Source organism: Orycteropus afer, unplaced genomic scaffold (assembly GCF_000298275.1).
Source record: "Orycteropus afer afer isolate SDZICR_OR568_19922 unplaced genomic scaffold, OryAfe1.0 scaffold00020, whole genome shotgun sequence".
In the NCBI taxonomy this organism is placed as follows: Eukaryota; Metazoa; Chordata; class Mammalia; order Tubulidentata; family Orycteropodidae; genus Orycteropus; species Orycteropus afer.
Window position 1 is genome coordinate 8,074,278 of NW_006921607.1, and position 15,879 is coordinate 8,090,156.

Genomic DNA, 15,879 nt, shown 5'->3' on the forward strand with positions numbered 1-15,879 from the left:
TTAGGCACTATGCTACCAGAGTTCCTGATCCTATATATAGAAGACCCTAAAGTTTCCACAAAAACAAAACAAAACAAAACAAAAACTGCTGGAACTAATAGAATTCAGCAACATTGTAGGGTACAAGATCAATACACAAAAGTCAGTTGGATTTCTTTACATTAACAAAGAGTACTGCAAAAAGGAAATCAAGAAAACAATACCATTTACAGTTGCCTCCAATGACGAAATACCTAGTAATTAACCTAACCAGGAACATAAAAGACTTGTACGATGAAAATGCTGAAACACTGCTACAAGAGACTAACAGAGACCTATACAAATGTCAGTTGTACATAAAGCAATCTACAGCTGGAACACAATCTCAATACAAACCCCAACAACATTCTTTACTGCAGTGGAACTTATAACCAACTTCATATGGAAAGGAAAGAAACCTTGAATAGCTAAAGCAGCATTGAAGAAAAACAACAAAAAAAACCCCAACACATTTCCCAATATCAAAACATACTATATAATCACTGAAATCAAAACAACCTGGTTGGTTCAATGATAGATCATAGACCAGTGTAATAGATTTGAGAACTCAGAATTAAACCCAGTCATCCATGGACGGAGCCCCTAACCAGAAAGTTGGCAGTTCAAACCCACCAGCCACTCCATGGAAGGAAGACTGGGCAATCTATTTCCATCAAGATTTACTGCCTCAGAAACCCAAAGGGAGTTGCTATGAGTTGGAATCAACTTGATGGCAGTGAGTTTGTTTGTTTGTTTGTTTGGTTTGATATCTGTGGAGAACTGATTTTTAACAAGGGATCAAAGTCCATTCAATGGGGGCAAAAACAGCCTCTTTCAAAAATGGTGTTGCCAAAACTGGATATCCACTTGCAGAAAAAACAGGACCCATACCTCACCCTATACAAAAACACTAATTAAAAATAGACCAAAGACCTAAATGTAAATGTAAAGCTAATTTTAATTCCAGGAGGAAAGGAAAATTATGGAACCTAATCTTTTGTAAAAATAGGATAATAAACATAGCAGATGCACACATAGAAAAAGACAAGACAAATAAATGAATCCTCATAAAAATTAAAAAAAAACTATGCTCATCAAAATTCACATTATCAAAAGAGTGAAAAGAGAACCTACAGAGTAGGAAAAAAAGCTTTGGAAATGACATATCTGATAAGAGTCTAATCTCCAAAATTTATTGAAAACTTCAACAACTCAACAACAAAAAGACAAACAACCCAGTTATAAAATGGGCAAAGGACATGAGCAAAATCTTCACCAGAGATGACATGTAAGCAGGCAACAAACACATGAAAAGATCCTCATGATTAGCTGTTGTGTTGGGTGGCATCTGGTTGACCGTGACTCAGAGCAACCCTGTGTACAGCAGAATGAAACGCTGCCCGGTCCTGTGCCATCCTCACAATCCTTGCTGTGCTTGAGCCCATCACTGCAGCCACTGTGTCAATCCGTCTTGTTGAGGGTCTTCCCCTTTTTTGCTGACCCTTGACTTTATCAAACATGATACCTTTCTCCAAGGAATGGTCCCTTCTGACAGCATGATTAAAGTAGGTAAGATGAAGTCTGGCAATTCTTCTAGGAGCATTCTGGTTGTACTTCTTCCAGGACAGATTCGTTCCTTCTTCTGGCAGTCCATGGTATTTTTATTATTCATTGACAACACCACAATTCAAAGGCATCAACTCCTCATTGGTCTTCCTTATTCGTTGTCCAACTTTCATAAGCATATGAGGCTATTGAAAATATCATGGCTTGTGTTAGGTATTAGAGATTAGCTATTAAACCAAACCAAACTCACTGCCATCAAGTAGATTCTGACTCATAGCAACCCCCTTTAGGTTTCTGAGGTGGTAAATCTTTGTGGAAGTAGATTGCCCAGTCTTCCTTATGTGGAGTGGCTGGTGGGTTTGAATTGCCAACCTTCTGGTTAGCGGTCAAATGCCTTATGCACTATGCCACCAGAACTCCTTAGAGATTAGCTATTAGAAAGGTGCAAATCAAGACTACAAAGCACCTTGGGTAAAATGGCACTTTTTTTTTTTTTTTTAAAAGATAACGACAAATGTTGGTGAGGATGTGAGGATATTGGAACCCTTGTCCATTGGTGATGGGACTGTAAAATGGTACAACCACTATGGAAAACAATTTGACACTTCCTTAAAGAACTAGGAACAGAACTTCCTTATGATCTGACAATCTCAGTCCTTGGGATATACCCTAGAGACCTAATAGCAGTGACATGAACAGATATTTATACTGCTATATTCATTTCAGCTTATTAACAATAGCAAAAAAATGGAAATAACCAAAGTGCCCTTCAGCAGATAAATAGATAAGCAAAATGTGGTATATACAGGTATATACATACATACAATGGAGTACTATGCAACCATAAAGAAAAATGATGAGTTTGTGAAACATAACATTGATGAACCTGGAAGGCATAATGCTAAGGTAATTAAGTCAACTCAAACAATGCAACCATTGCCGTGAAGTTGGATCTGACTCATAGCGACCTCTACTTGGGTTTCTGAGGCATTATCACTACAGAAGTAGATTTCCCAACCTTCCTTTTGAGGAGTGGCTGGTGGATTTGAACCATCAGCCTTCTGGTTAGCAGTCAAATGCCTTAGACACTATGCAACCAGAGCTCCGGTGAATTAAATCAAGCACATCATGATGTATGATCCCATTTTTATAAGAAGATAAGAATAGACATATATAAAGAGACTACTGTTCATTGGTGGTTACCAGGGGAAGGAGAGGAAGAAGGGGGAAGCACCTCCTAGATCATATACACTTGTTATTGTTTATATTGGGAAAAGTGGAACTGAATGTGGGTGTACTGAACACAGCATGTCCAAAGTAAATTATACCTCTGAGAAGCACTCATGAGAAAAGGATGCCTGACAAAGAATTTGACATATACAAGGGCAACAACTCCAACAAAGAACAAAAAATGAGTTAGTATCATATATGGATAGGTATAGGCATATACATATGAATATATCTGTACCTACTAATGTATGTGGGAGCTCTGGTGGCATAGTGCCTAAGGCACTTGACTGCTAACCAGAAGGGTGGTGGTTCAAACCCACCAGCCACTCGGAAGGAAGATGGGGCAATCTACTTCTGTAGTGATATTGCCTTGGAAACCCAAAGAGGGGTCGCTGTGAGTTAGGTCTGACTCGACGGCACATAACAACAACAACAACTAATGTATGTATATGCCTATGTTGTTGTTGTTGTCAATGGCACCTAACAACAGCAACAACATAGGCATATACCTACATTAGTAGGTATAGATGTATGCATATGTGTGAACAATAGGAGCGTCTATATTGTTGCTGTTGTTTTGTGCCATTGAGTTGGCTCTGACTCATAATGACCCTGTGTACAACAGAATGAAACACTGCCTGGTCTAGAAGTGTCTATATGAATGTGTAAATACATATCTATGTGAGCAGTCATCTAAGCTACCACTGTTGGTCTCTACTTGTCAGAAACAAAAGACTAAGAAGGTACCAAAATCACAGATAAGAAGCAAGACTACGAGGTTGATGGCTTCTATGGGCCATGACCTTCAGACCAGAAGAACTAGATGATGCCTGGCTACCAGCATTGACCCACCTGACTGGGAACACAATAGGCGATCCAGCTAAAATGGGAGAAAAATACAGAACAAAACTCAAATTCTTAAAAAAAAAAGAAAAAAGACCAGACTAAGTAGACTGCTTGAGACCAGAGGAGTTTCTGAAACTATTGCGCTGAAATGCTCTGTAAACCTTGAACCAAAAGAGATCACTTTTTAGAAGAGAAGCAGAGTGACACACAAAATGTATGTACCCATTAGATCAGTGCTCTACTAAAACAAGAACAAAAACAAAAACGCACCCCAACAAACATCTGGATGAGTCCAAAAGAACCACAACAAACGTCTGGATGAGTCCAAAAGGCCAACGTTTAATCCAAAGCAAAGATGAGAAGATAAGGGGATGGGGAAATGAGAGCCCTGGAGATGTAATAACCAGAACATCATCGAGGAGAATGTGGACACAAAGTGGCAAATGTAATTAATGCCACTGATCAATCTGTATGGGAAGTGTCAAATGGGCACCTAACTTGCTGTGTAAACAATCGTCAAAAACTCAGTAAAATATTATTTAGAAAAATAAGTTCAGTATGTTTTCACCACAATAAAAGGGGGTGGGGGAAGGGAAAAAGAATGAACTCATGAATCTGAGGTAGAGTTCTCAAAGCCTGACCTTTTGGGTTGGTGACCTAGTCTTTTCTTGGGCACAGGCAGTTTTTTGTTGAGCATTCACTCTGGGCTAGATACTTGGGAGGAGCAGTGGACAGAAGAGAGGAAGCCCTGCCATCATGGAGCTTACATTCTGGTTGGGGTGAGACAGTAAAATATTGTATGTTATAGGACAAGTGTATATAGTGGAGAACCAGAAACTAGGAAGAGCAAAGGTGAGATGGAGTTGCTGTTTTAATAGGGTGCTCATGGAGGGCATCATAGAGGAGGTGGCTTTTGTGCAGAGCCTGAGGAAATGAGGAAGCATGGTCTGCAGTTATCTAGAAGGAGAGTGACCAGGCAGAAGGAACAGTAGCACCAAGGACCTCATGGGGAGCTTCTTTGGAAAGTTCATCTTTCTCCCTCCACCTCCCTCTTTCTGCCTCTCTCCCCTCCCCCTCCATGACCTCTCTCTCTCTCTCTTTCTCTCTCTCAAATTAGAAAGTGATATTGTTCCTTCATGAAAACCCCAAATTCAAAATATAGAGGAGTCCATAAAGTGAAAGCATGACTGTCCCCTCCTCACCCTTTAAAAGTAGCAAGTAATCCCTGATTTATGACACAGTTCCATTCCAATGACTCTCTCATGAGTCAGTTTTGATGTCAGTCGAACACCTACTTTTTTTTTTTTTTTGGTTTTCATTATTGCCTTTCATCATTAGTGTCTTTATAAATCATAACATTGAACATCTGTGAATGAAGATTTGAGAATGGTAACATCAGCAAATTATCTACTGGGACATTATATGTAGTACATGTTACTGATGATAAGATGTAACAAAACAAGACAGAAAACACAAGACATCATAAGTGATTTGTCATAACTTAAATACGACTACCTGTACTGTTAATACGTATGTTGTACCCTCCTAGACATTTTTCTTGGACATGTACAAGAGATACGTGTATGAATGTATAGGTGGACATAAAGCCCTTTTTTTTCCCTCACCAAATACTATCATATACATACTATCCTGCATCTTGCTCTGTTTCATCTGACACATCATGACTGTTTATAGAGCCACAGCATTCCTTTTACTGGTTGCAGTGTTCTAGCACAGACTAGGCATAGTCTAGCCAGTCAGTCCACTGTTGGTGGGGAACTGTAGGTTTCTGGGTTTGGCTTTTGTAGGCATCATTGCAATGAATATCTTCTACCTAAATGTTGACCCTCTTGTTTATTTCCTAACTATAAAACCCCAGGATTAGAAGTGTCCTCCTAGAAAACTTTTGATATGTTTTGTTACATTTCAGCCTAATAATAATATAAGCAGTGGTAAATATTTATTGCACTCTTAATGCCTGCCATTGGTTTACATGAATGGTTTTCATTTCACCCCTCAAACAGCCCTGGGGGTTTGTGCTATCGTTACTCCCATTTTATGGATGAAGAAACTGAGGCTCAAAGAGATGGAGTGGCAGAGTCTGATTCCAGGTTTGCCTGACTTCATGGAAGTCTGACTTAGTAACTCTTTGTATTGCCTCTGCTGGGAATTGCTTGGACTTTTTTTTTTTTCCTCCCACAGATCTGGTAGTCTGTGTGTAATAAGGATTTGCGTTGTGAATCTTGACTGAATTTTTGACCGGAGAATTCCATGCAAAGGACTGAATGTCTGTTGGTGAGATCTCAGGCACCATAGCTGGTAGGAGTAGGTGTGTGTGTGTGCCTGTAAGTGATTGGTGGCCACTCTATAAGGCTGGCACTATGTGATGCTGACTCTGACCTCTGGCTTCTAAGTGCTCTGCCCCCATTCCTACCCCTTCTTAAGCAGCAAAGATGTTTCTCTTGGGAGCTGAGCAGTGGACAGTGGTTCACAAACTCTAGACCTTTCAGAATGGTTGCCTGGAGAAGGCTTCAGAGTGAAACTTGAGCCCCAGGTGTCTCCTGTTCCCTGTTGGTCCCTCAGGATAGATTCTGACCTTCCTTGTTGGTGGGAGGCCCCAGGAGAGTCCAGGGTCCCAGCCTTTCCTTAGTGGAGGAGGGCGAGGGTTGACTGGGCTGGGGACACCTTGGTGTGTGTGTGTGTGTGTGTGTGTGTGCTCATCTGGCTGGTCTTCCCACCATTTCTGTCTGATTGTCTCAAATATTTATGGGGTTGGCAGAAAGGGCACTGGAAAGGGGTTAAGGATGCAGATTCAGGCCCAGCTCTTCCCCTTACAGTCTGTAAAGGAAGCACCAGCTCTAGACTGTCTCCCCAGTGATGTAAGGACACATAGAGAGGGGAGTGGGAAATTGTATGAAGCCTAGCCCATGTGTGGGTACCTCAGCTGTGTCTGAAGAGGCCCATAGGGAGATCTCTTGCCCAGCTGTGGTTGATACACTGTCTGTCACCACTAGGCTGAATAGGACTGGAATGCCCAACTTCGGTCCAGCAACTCGTTCCAAAGTGAGCAAGGAAAAGCGTCTGGAACAGGGGGACAGGGTGCAGAATGAAAAAGTAACAGCCCTGCCCTGCCCTGTCCCAGTCTAGCATCCTACCCGAGCCCTGCTTCACTGTGCTCCTTCCTGACACTGCCTCACAGCTCTGCCCTGTGCTCTCAGTGGGGCCCATACCCCTTACTAAGTCTGGCTACGGCCTGACTACTCATTCACCTTTGCCTGCCCACTCCAGCCTGCCCAAAGTATGAGGAAAGGGTGGGAGGGAAACCTCAGCATTTTCCCCAGCTCAGGAATCATGCACTTTATGGCACATGATTTTGGTGAATCCTTTGCAGCTGTGAGGAATCATATTTTAGAAGATTTAATGATCTGGAATATACTTATAAATATCCTCTATAAAATATGACAGATAGTGACAACTATTAAAAGTTAAATGTTCATCTTAGAGTCTTATTTATCTATGCCTATACACTAACCAGGGAACTCTGGTAGCATAGTGCTTACGGCACTTGACTGCTAACCAGAAGGTTGGCGGTTCAAACTCACCAGCCACTTCTTAGAAGGAAGGTTGGGCCATCTACTTCCGTAGTGATACTGCCTCAGAAACCCAAGGAGGGGTTGCTATGGGTCAGGTCCAACTTGATGGCACATAACAACAACGGCATATGCTAATCAAAAGGTTGGTGGTTTGTACCTACCCAGCCACTTCACAGGAGAAAGACCTGGTGATCTGCTCCCATGAAGCTTTTAGCCAAGAAAACCTAATGATGGAATGCTTCTTCTCTGTCATGTGGGGTTGCTGTGAGTCAGGGTTGACTTGACAACACCCAACAACAACAATATACTATACAGGAGCCCCTGGATGGTACAGATAGTTAATGTGCTTGGTTCCTAACTAAAAGGTTGGAGGTTCAAGGCCACTCAGAGGTAGCTCAGAAGAAAGGCCTGGCAATCTTGTGAAAAATCAGCCATTGAAAACCTTATGGGGCACAGTTCTACTCTGACAGAAATGGGATTGCCTGAGTCAGAGTCAACCTGATGGCAACTGGTCTTTTATATGCTATATATACCTACAAGGAGCCCCGATGCCACAGTGGGTAAGTGCTTGGCTGCTAACCGAAAGGTCAGCACTTCAAACCCACCAGCCACTCTGCAGGAGGAAGATATGGCAGTCAGCTTCCATAAAGACTGTTGTTGTTGTTGTGTGCCCTCAAGTTGGACCCGACTCATAGAGACCCCTCCTTGGGTTTCCGAGGCAGTATCACTATGGAAGTAGATTGCCCAACCTTCCTTCCGAGGAGTGGCTGGTGGATTTGAACCGCCAGCCTTCTGGTTAGCAGTCAAGTACTTTAGGCACTATGCTACCAGAGCTCCCTCCATAAAGACTACAGCTCTGGAAATCCTATGGGGCAGTTCTACTCTGTCCTACAGAGTTGCTATGAGTCACTTGATCCACCTGATGGCAGTGGTTTTGGTTATATACACCCACAAGTGTGGTTCTGGTCTTCAGACAGATCTGGGAGCATTTGGTCCCTTTGTGCAGCTGCTTGACTTTTTTCTTTGAACATAGCAGTGTATTGTGAATGACTTTTCCTCTCAGCACACCCAGCCCTATCTACTTCATTCTTTTTAATAGCTTCATATAAGGGCTAATCTAGGTTTTTTTTTTTTTTTTTTGTGTGTGTGTGTGTCTGTGTGATTACTTCTCTGTCTTTGGATTCTGTAGGTAATTCTTACTTCTTTATACTTACATAAAATGGGGAAATCCTTACCCTTAGTCTTTGATTCCAGGGCTCCTGGTTTTGTGACTTTGGCAGCGGGTTGAACATCTCATTTTGGACCTCTATGACAGGGGCTCTGGTAGCATAGTGGCTAAGGCACTTGACTGCTAACCAGAAGGCTGGTGGTTCAAACCCACCAGCTACTCCTGGGAAGGAAGGGTGGGCAAACTACTTCCGTAGTGATACTGCCTCGGAAACCCAAGGAGAGGTTGCTATGGGTTGGGTCCGACTCGACAGCACATAACAACAACATGACAATAAGGATAACTGAGTTTTTTTTAAATTTTGTGTGTGGCATGTTTAGGGGACATATAAGCCTTATAAAGTTCCAACTTAGCAGGCATGGGGGTACATATTTCATATAGAAAACCTTCCTGGCCTGACTTGCTCCAGAGCCCCAACTGTGCTCTTGGGCTCTTGTGGGGGGTTTTCATGAAACTCCTTTCTCAGGCTCACCGTGGAGAGCAGCTCCCCATTGTGACCTCCCACAGAGACCACAGGAGTGACCCATAGGGGTAAAAAGGAGCACAGGTGAGGATTAGCAAAGGGTGTGAGCAAACAAGACTTGAACAAGCATTTGGTTAGAATGCTTTCTTGCCTGAATGGCTGGAAAATTTAAGTATATCACTACAGATATGTATGAAAGGACCATTCCCTGTAGAAGGATATCATTTTTGGTAAAGTGGAGGGTCAGTGAAAAAGGGGAGGGCCCTCAATGAGATGGACTGACACAGTGGCTGCAATGATGGGCTCAGGCACAGCAAGAATTCTGAGGATGGTGCCTGACCGGGCGGTGTTTCGTTCTGTTGTACGTAGGGTCACGATGAGTTGGAACTGACTCAGTGACCCTAACAACAACAACAACAGCACCAGCAACAACAACAACAATGCATGAAGGGAATGAGGTCTCCAAATCATGTTGAGTTGAGTAAAAGGTCTTGAAAAATATTGTTTGAGCCTTTGGGCATTTCAAACCTGTGTGTCTTCACTTATTCAGCAAACCTTTATCAATCACCTCCTATATGTCAGAAAAAAAGTCCCTGGGTGGCACAAGTGATTTGCGATCAGCTGCTAACCTAAAGGTTGGCAGGGTGAACTCACCCAGTGGTGCCATGACAGAAAAGCCTGGTGACCTGCTTCCGCAGAGATTACAGCCAAGAGGGCCATTCTGCTCTGTAACACATAGTGTTGCCATGAGTCAGAGTCAACTTGAGGGCAACAGGTTTGGTTTTTGGTTTACTCTGTGTCAGGCACTACTCTAGTTGCTGAGGATAAAGCAGTGAACAACAACAACAAAAAAAAACACACACAAATCCCTGCTCTCAAGGAACTTGTATTCCAGTGAAATAGCGTTCCTTTCTAGCATGGTAGGAAAGGTGGTATCACATCGCCATTCTCACTGGGCATCAAAGAGATGGCTGTGGTGACTTGCCCTGGGTCACTTAGCAGTGTGTTACAGCAGTTGGGCTGAGCCTTGGCTCACACCCTACTGAGCTGGGCCTCTCTTGCACAGATCATCTTCCTGCAGACCAGACCTCGCCTGCCACAAACAGCTGCCTTGCTGAGCAGCTGCATCGATGGCTACATCTATGCCTGGTCCATTCATGGAAACGGAGGCCTGCTGGGGAAGTTCCCTGTGGACTTCAAAGACAATGGGGATGTGGTCGTGGGTGCCATGGCCACTGACGAAAATGACTGGATCCTTGTCACAGGGGATTGCAAAGGCTGCATCAAGGTGAGGAAGAGCTGGCACCAAGATTGAGGGGCTGGTGCCAGCCAGGTGTTTGGCCGCCTCTTTGTCACATGTGGCCTTTGCCTAGTCCCTATTCCCTCTAGGTATTGGTTTCATTAGTGAAACAACGGGGACTAGGGTGGATCACCTAAGAAGTCCTCTCTTGCTCTGGTGTGCTCAGGAACATGAGTGAGCTCTTTGTGTTTTTTGGCTTAATAGTCTCATCCCCAAAGCCTTCCCTGCTGAATGCCATGCTCCATCATTCTCTCCTTACAACTCCCTCACCCCCCAGCCATACATCTAATCTGTGATCTCAGGAACTCATTTTGTGCTTTGTGGTGAGATATGAGGTAAGAGTGTCTTGTCCTTGGGCTAGTCTCCCACTGCTAACCCAGAGGTCTGGCCTAGATGATCACTAAGACTTCTTTGTCTCTGAGAGTCTGGGTATCTCAGAAGCATGAGTAGGAACCATCCCTAAGGTGAAGAGAAGTGCTCTGGGAGGAGCCTATAGTGTGAGTTGGGGTTGGGGTCAAAGTCAAGAGGTGCTGGACCACTAATCCATACTTTGTACCTAGATCTGGGACATCAAAGATTACTGCATATCATCTAACCATCGACTGTCCCGAAGCTATAGGGGACAGTCTGTCTCTGAAGCAGGGAAAAAATACGAACACTTAATTTCTAAGCGGCTCCGGGTCAGCCCCTCAGAATACACGTTCTCGAAGGAGAAGGAGGTAGGAAGATTACTGGAGGGTTGGTCCCCAACTAATCAACTGGGGACTATGGTTCTCTTACTGATATTCTGAGTCTTCTGTTTCCTGTTCAAGGTTGACTGGCTGATGTGGAAAAGCCTCTGTTAACCAGAAGTCTTCATGAACCAGTGAAACACAAATATATACACACCAAATATACCTTTGTGCACATACATGCATACACATGCACATGTACACATACCTACCCCTTCCATGGGCTTTGATCTTTGCAATGAAGTCATGCATTCTTTGCAAAAATAACAAAAAATATGATTTGTTTTCTTGCTGAAAAACTCCTAATATTTCTCTGATGATAACAAAATAGAACACCTTTTCTTTAGTCATCAGGAGAAATGCAAATTAAAACTAAAATGTGATACCACAACACACCCACCGGAATGGCTGAAACTGAAAAGACAGGCAGCTTCAAATGTTAACAAAGATGTCGATCAACTCGAACTCATACACTTCTGGTGGGAATGAAAAGTGGTATAATCATTTTGGAGAACTGTTCTGAAGAAGCTGAATATATGCTTACCCTATGCCGTAGCGATTCCACTCCTAGGTTAATCCCCAAGAAGAATACATGCACTAAAAAATATGAATTGAAACGTCACTACTCCTGACAACTTCACATTAGAAACAGTTCAAGTGCCCATCAGCAGTAGACTGGAAAAATAACTTGTGGGGCATACACACTACAGAATATGGAAATGAGCGATCGACGTCTTTGTTGTTGTTATGTGCCATTGAGTCATCTCCGACTCCTAGCGACCTTTCCTTGGGTTTCTGAGGTGGTATCTCTATGGGAGTAGATTGCCCAGTCTTCCTTCTGAGGAGTGGCTGGTGGGTTTGAACCACCAAACTTCTGGTTAGCAGTCAAATGCCTTAGGCATTGTGTCACCAGAGCTCCTGAGCAATCTACAACTACTCAGTATAACATGGGCAGTTCTTCAAACAAATATGTATTACATGTTTTATAATTGCATTTATATAAGTACAAAAACATACAAAATAAATCTATACTATGAGCAGTGATTATCTTTGGTGTCAGGAGTAGAATGAATGAATGAAGGGGTCATGAGGAGGATTTCTGTGGTTGGCAGTGTTCTGTTCCATTATCTGGGTGCTGATCATACAGTCACATTCAGTTTGTAGAAATGTATTCAATGGTACATTTATGATATATGCACTTTATGTATATTACACATCAGTGAAAGTTTAGAAAATTCAAGCAATATGAAAAGGCCTACTTTGAGGAGTCTCATTCCTATTTCTGTCCCCTCCAAAAACAGTTTTTCTCAAAATTCAAAATCATAGAAGCGAAAAGACTTGCAGGCCCGACTGGTAGAACTCCTGAGACTATGGCCCTCAGAAACCCTTCGAACCTGGAACTGAACTTAGTCCCCAGGGATCACCTTTCAGCCAAGCAATAGGCAGGCCTAGAAGGTGAACACCTATGAGGAACGAACTCTTTAGATCCATCATATGAGACCAAAAGGGTCACATTTTCCCAAAAACAGTGTTCAGAAGGCAGGAAGGGGCAGGAAAGAAGGTTGAAGGGAAGCTGGGGAAGGTGGGAAGAATACTGTTACATTGAGGGAATTGCAACCAGTGTCACAAAACAAAATGTGTATGAATTGTAGAATGTGAAACTAACATCTCAAACTTTCACCCAAACCGTAATAAAATGTTAGAACCGCCCCCTACAAAACATAATAACAGCACCACTTCTGTTGATTTTTTTGTTATTCTTCCAGTATTTGTTGAAACATAAATGTGTTGTTATTTCCCCCTTATATTTACATGAAGAAAGCATCACATATGCATGGATACTGATCTTGCTTCATAGGTATCTTACATTTCAGTACATTATTTTTTATGGCTGTGTAGTATGGCTCAGCATGATGTTTTCAGGGTTTGTCTATGTCACAGTAAGTATCAGAATTTCATTTACCTTTTGGTTGAGTAATATTCCATTGTATGGATATACCACATTTATCCATTCATCTGTTGATGGACTTGGGCTGTTTCTACCTTTTGGATATTGGGAATGATGTTACAGTGAACCTTGTTGCACAAGTATCTGTTTGATCCCCCACTTTCAAGTCTTTTGGGTATATAGGCTTCCCCTGTTATCTGAAAGAAGAGTGTTCCTGTGAACATTTTGTAAACCAAAATGGCGTAGAGTGAAGAAGCAATTGCTGTTAATTTATATGGGAAAAAGTTTTGAGCATTCCCAAACCCAAAAAATAACCTATCGTAGCATAGCAAATAACACACAAGACCTAAAATAACACTAACGTATAGTAAAAGCAGGAATGATATGATCAACCAATAGCCTATATAAAGTAGAAATAGCATAGTGGAGTTCCTGAGGAAGGAGCTTGGTGAGACCACCCTCACTGCTCCAAGTGTGTGCTGTCTCTCTAATGACACACTGCAAAACAAATGCTGAATGGTAGTTTTGCTTTTTGCCCTTTTCCATAAAAGTGAAAATCCTCTTCAGATTGTAAGGTTAGGTGACCGATTGGGAGGAACCAGGCCAGAGGAAAAGGAAAGAAAAGTTTATCTAAAGAGTCATATCATAGAAAGATAAAGGCTGCCTCTCAGTATCCAAGAGAGCAGCCCCGATTGTATGAGTTAGGGGCCTTTTATTATTATTTTTTTCAGAGTTTCTTGTTTCTTTGATTGATAATTGAAAACATCATTCTTTCTGGTCCTGGGATCTGCTTGTTGTTTCTGTGTGGGTCATATTGCCCTTATTGTTTCTTTCCTGTAGTTCCTGCTCAAAAATAGATTTCGATAAGAACTGGACACTGGTTGTTAGGGAGTTTGGTGGTTGGCTTATTTTCAGGAGTATCAGACTGTAACTTCTAATAGGGAATCAGACATTAATCATTATAGGGTTGGGTAGTTAGCTGTTTTCAGGAGTGTACATTTCTTTGTAGCTGAGGACATGAGATTTGCTTTTTATTAACTCTTTGCAAATTTCTTTCAGTTAGTGAAAACAGGTACTGATGCAAATCTTTTGTAAAAGTGATGTGGTGTAAAGCAAACTTTTGAACAAGTTTGCTGTATATCTGGGAGTGGAATTATTAGGTCATGTGATAGTTTTATGTTTAACCTTTTGAGGAATCTCCAACTGTTTTCCACAGACTGCACCATTTTACATTCCCACCAGCAATGGATGAGGGTTCCAGTTTCTCTATATCCTTATTAATACTTATTATTTTCCATTTTTCTGATGGGGATGAAGTGGTATCTCATTTGATTTGTAGTTCCTTAGTGGCTAATGACTCAGAAGGAAGATTGGGCAATCTACTTCCATAGAGATACCACCTTGGAAACCCAAGGAGGGGTTGCTATGAGTTGAAATTGATGGGTGGCAGTGAGTTTTTTTTTTTTTTTTAGGCTAATGAAGGAGCCTTGGTGGTACATTGGTTAAGCATTAAGATGCTAACTGGAAGGTCAGTGGTTCAAACCCACTGCTACCTGGGAAAAAAGACCTGACAATCTCGTAGGGGTTACAACTAGGAAACCTTGTGAGGCAGTTATACTCTGTCCTCTAAGGTTGCTATGAGTTGGAATTGACTTTCAACGGCACACAAAAAAAATGACTTAACTGGAGTCCCTGCGTAATGCAGACAGTTAACGTGCTCACTACTAAATGAAGGTTAGTGGTTCATGTTCACCCAGAAGGACCTTGGAAGAAATGCCTGGCGATTTCAGAAAAATCAGACATTGTAAATGCTATGGAGCACAGTTCTGCTCTGACACACATGGAGTTGTCAAGAGTAAGAACAGCTCTCTGGTAAATGGTTCTCCTTTTTTGGTGTAGTGGATAAGGCATTTGGCTGCTGACCAGATGGTCAGTTGTTCAAACCCAACAGCTGCTCCATGGGAAGAAGATGGGGAAGTCTACTTCTGCTAAGATGTACAGCCTTGGAAACCCAGTGGGGGTTGCTATAAGTCAGAATTGACTTGATGGCACTGAGTTTGTTTTGGTTTTGAATGATGTTGAGTGTCTGTTAAAGTGCTTATTGCATATCTTCTTTGGAGAAATGTTTGTTCAAGTCCTTTGAGCATTTTAATTTTTTTCATTTTAAAATTTTGTTGTTTGTCTTTTTGTTGTTGAACTGTAGTTATTTATATATTCTGTTATTAAACCCTTATCAGATATATGGTTCCCAAATATTCTTTACCATTTTGTAGTTTGCCTTTTCACCTTCTTGATAAAGTCCTTTGCACACAAACATTTATAATTTTGATCACTTTTAATTGTTTTTTGCTTTGCTGCTTGTGTTTTTGGGGTTATATCTAAGATTCCATTGTAAAAAACAAGGTCTTGGCGATTTCCCCCTATGTTTTCTGCTCAGAGTTTTATAGCTTTTGTTCTTATATTTAGGTCATTGATCCATTTTAAATTAATTTTTGTATATAGTGAGAAGTATGAGTCCAGTTTCACTTTTCCGCATGTGGAGATCCAGTTGTCCCAGCACCATTTGTCAAAAAGACTATTCTTTTCCTATTGATTGGACTTGACATCCTTGTAAAAAAATCCATTGGCCATTGGAAAATGAATTTACTCTGTAAACTTTCACCCAAATCACAATAATAATAATAATAATAATAATAATAATAATCTGAAAGACCTACATAAATGGAAAAATATCCCATGTTCATGAATAGGAAGACTGAACATTGTGAAAATGTCAGTACTACTCAAAGCAACCTCAATCCAAATTCCATCAACATTCTTTAAGGACATGGAAAAATCAACCACTAATTTTATATGGGGGAGCTCTGGTAGCATAGTGGCTAAGGCACTTGACTGCTAACCAGAAGGCTGGCGGTTCAAACCCACCAGCCACTCCTCGGAAGGAAAGTTGGGCAAT

The 15,879-nt window shown here is 41.8% G+C and overlaps 1 protein-coding gene across 1 annotated transcript in view; it reads left to right on the forward strand.

Annotated features, from left to right (window-relative positions):
- EFCAB8 (EF-hand calcium binding domain 8) overlaps nucleotides 1-15,879 on the forward strand; it is a 127,272-nt gene that overhangs the window by 91,695 nt on the left and 19,698 nt on the right. Inside the window, exons 20-21 of the mRNA XM_007934719.2 lie at nucleotides 10,011-10,232; nucleotides 10,805-10,963. Of these exons, the coding sequence (XP_007932910.2) occupies nucleotides 10,011-10,232; nucleotides 10,805-10,963 (381 nt within the window). The remainder of the gene's footprint in view (nucleotides 1-10,010; nucleotides 10,233-10,804; nucleotides 10,964-15,879) is intronic.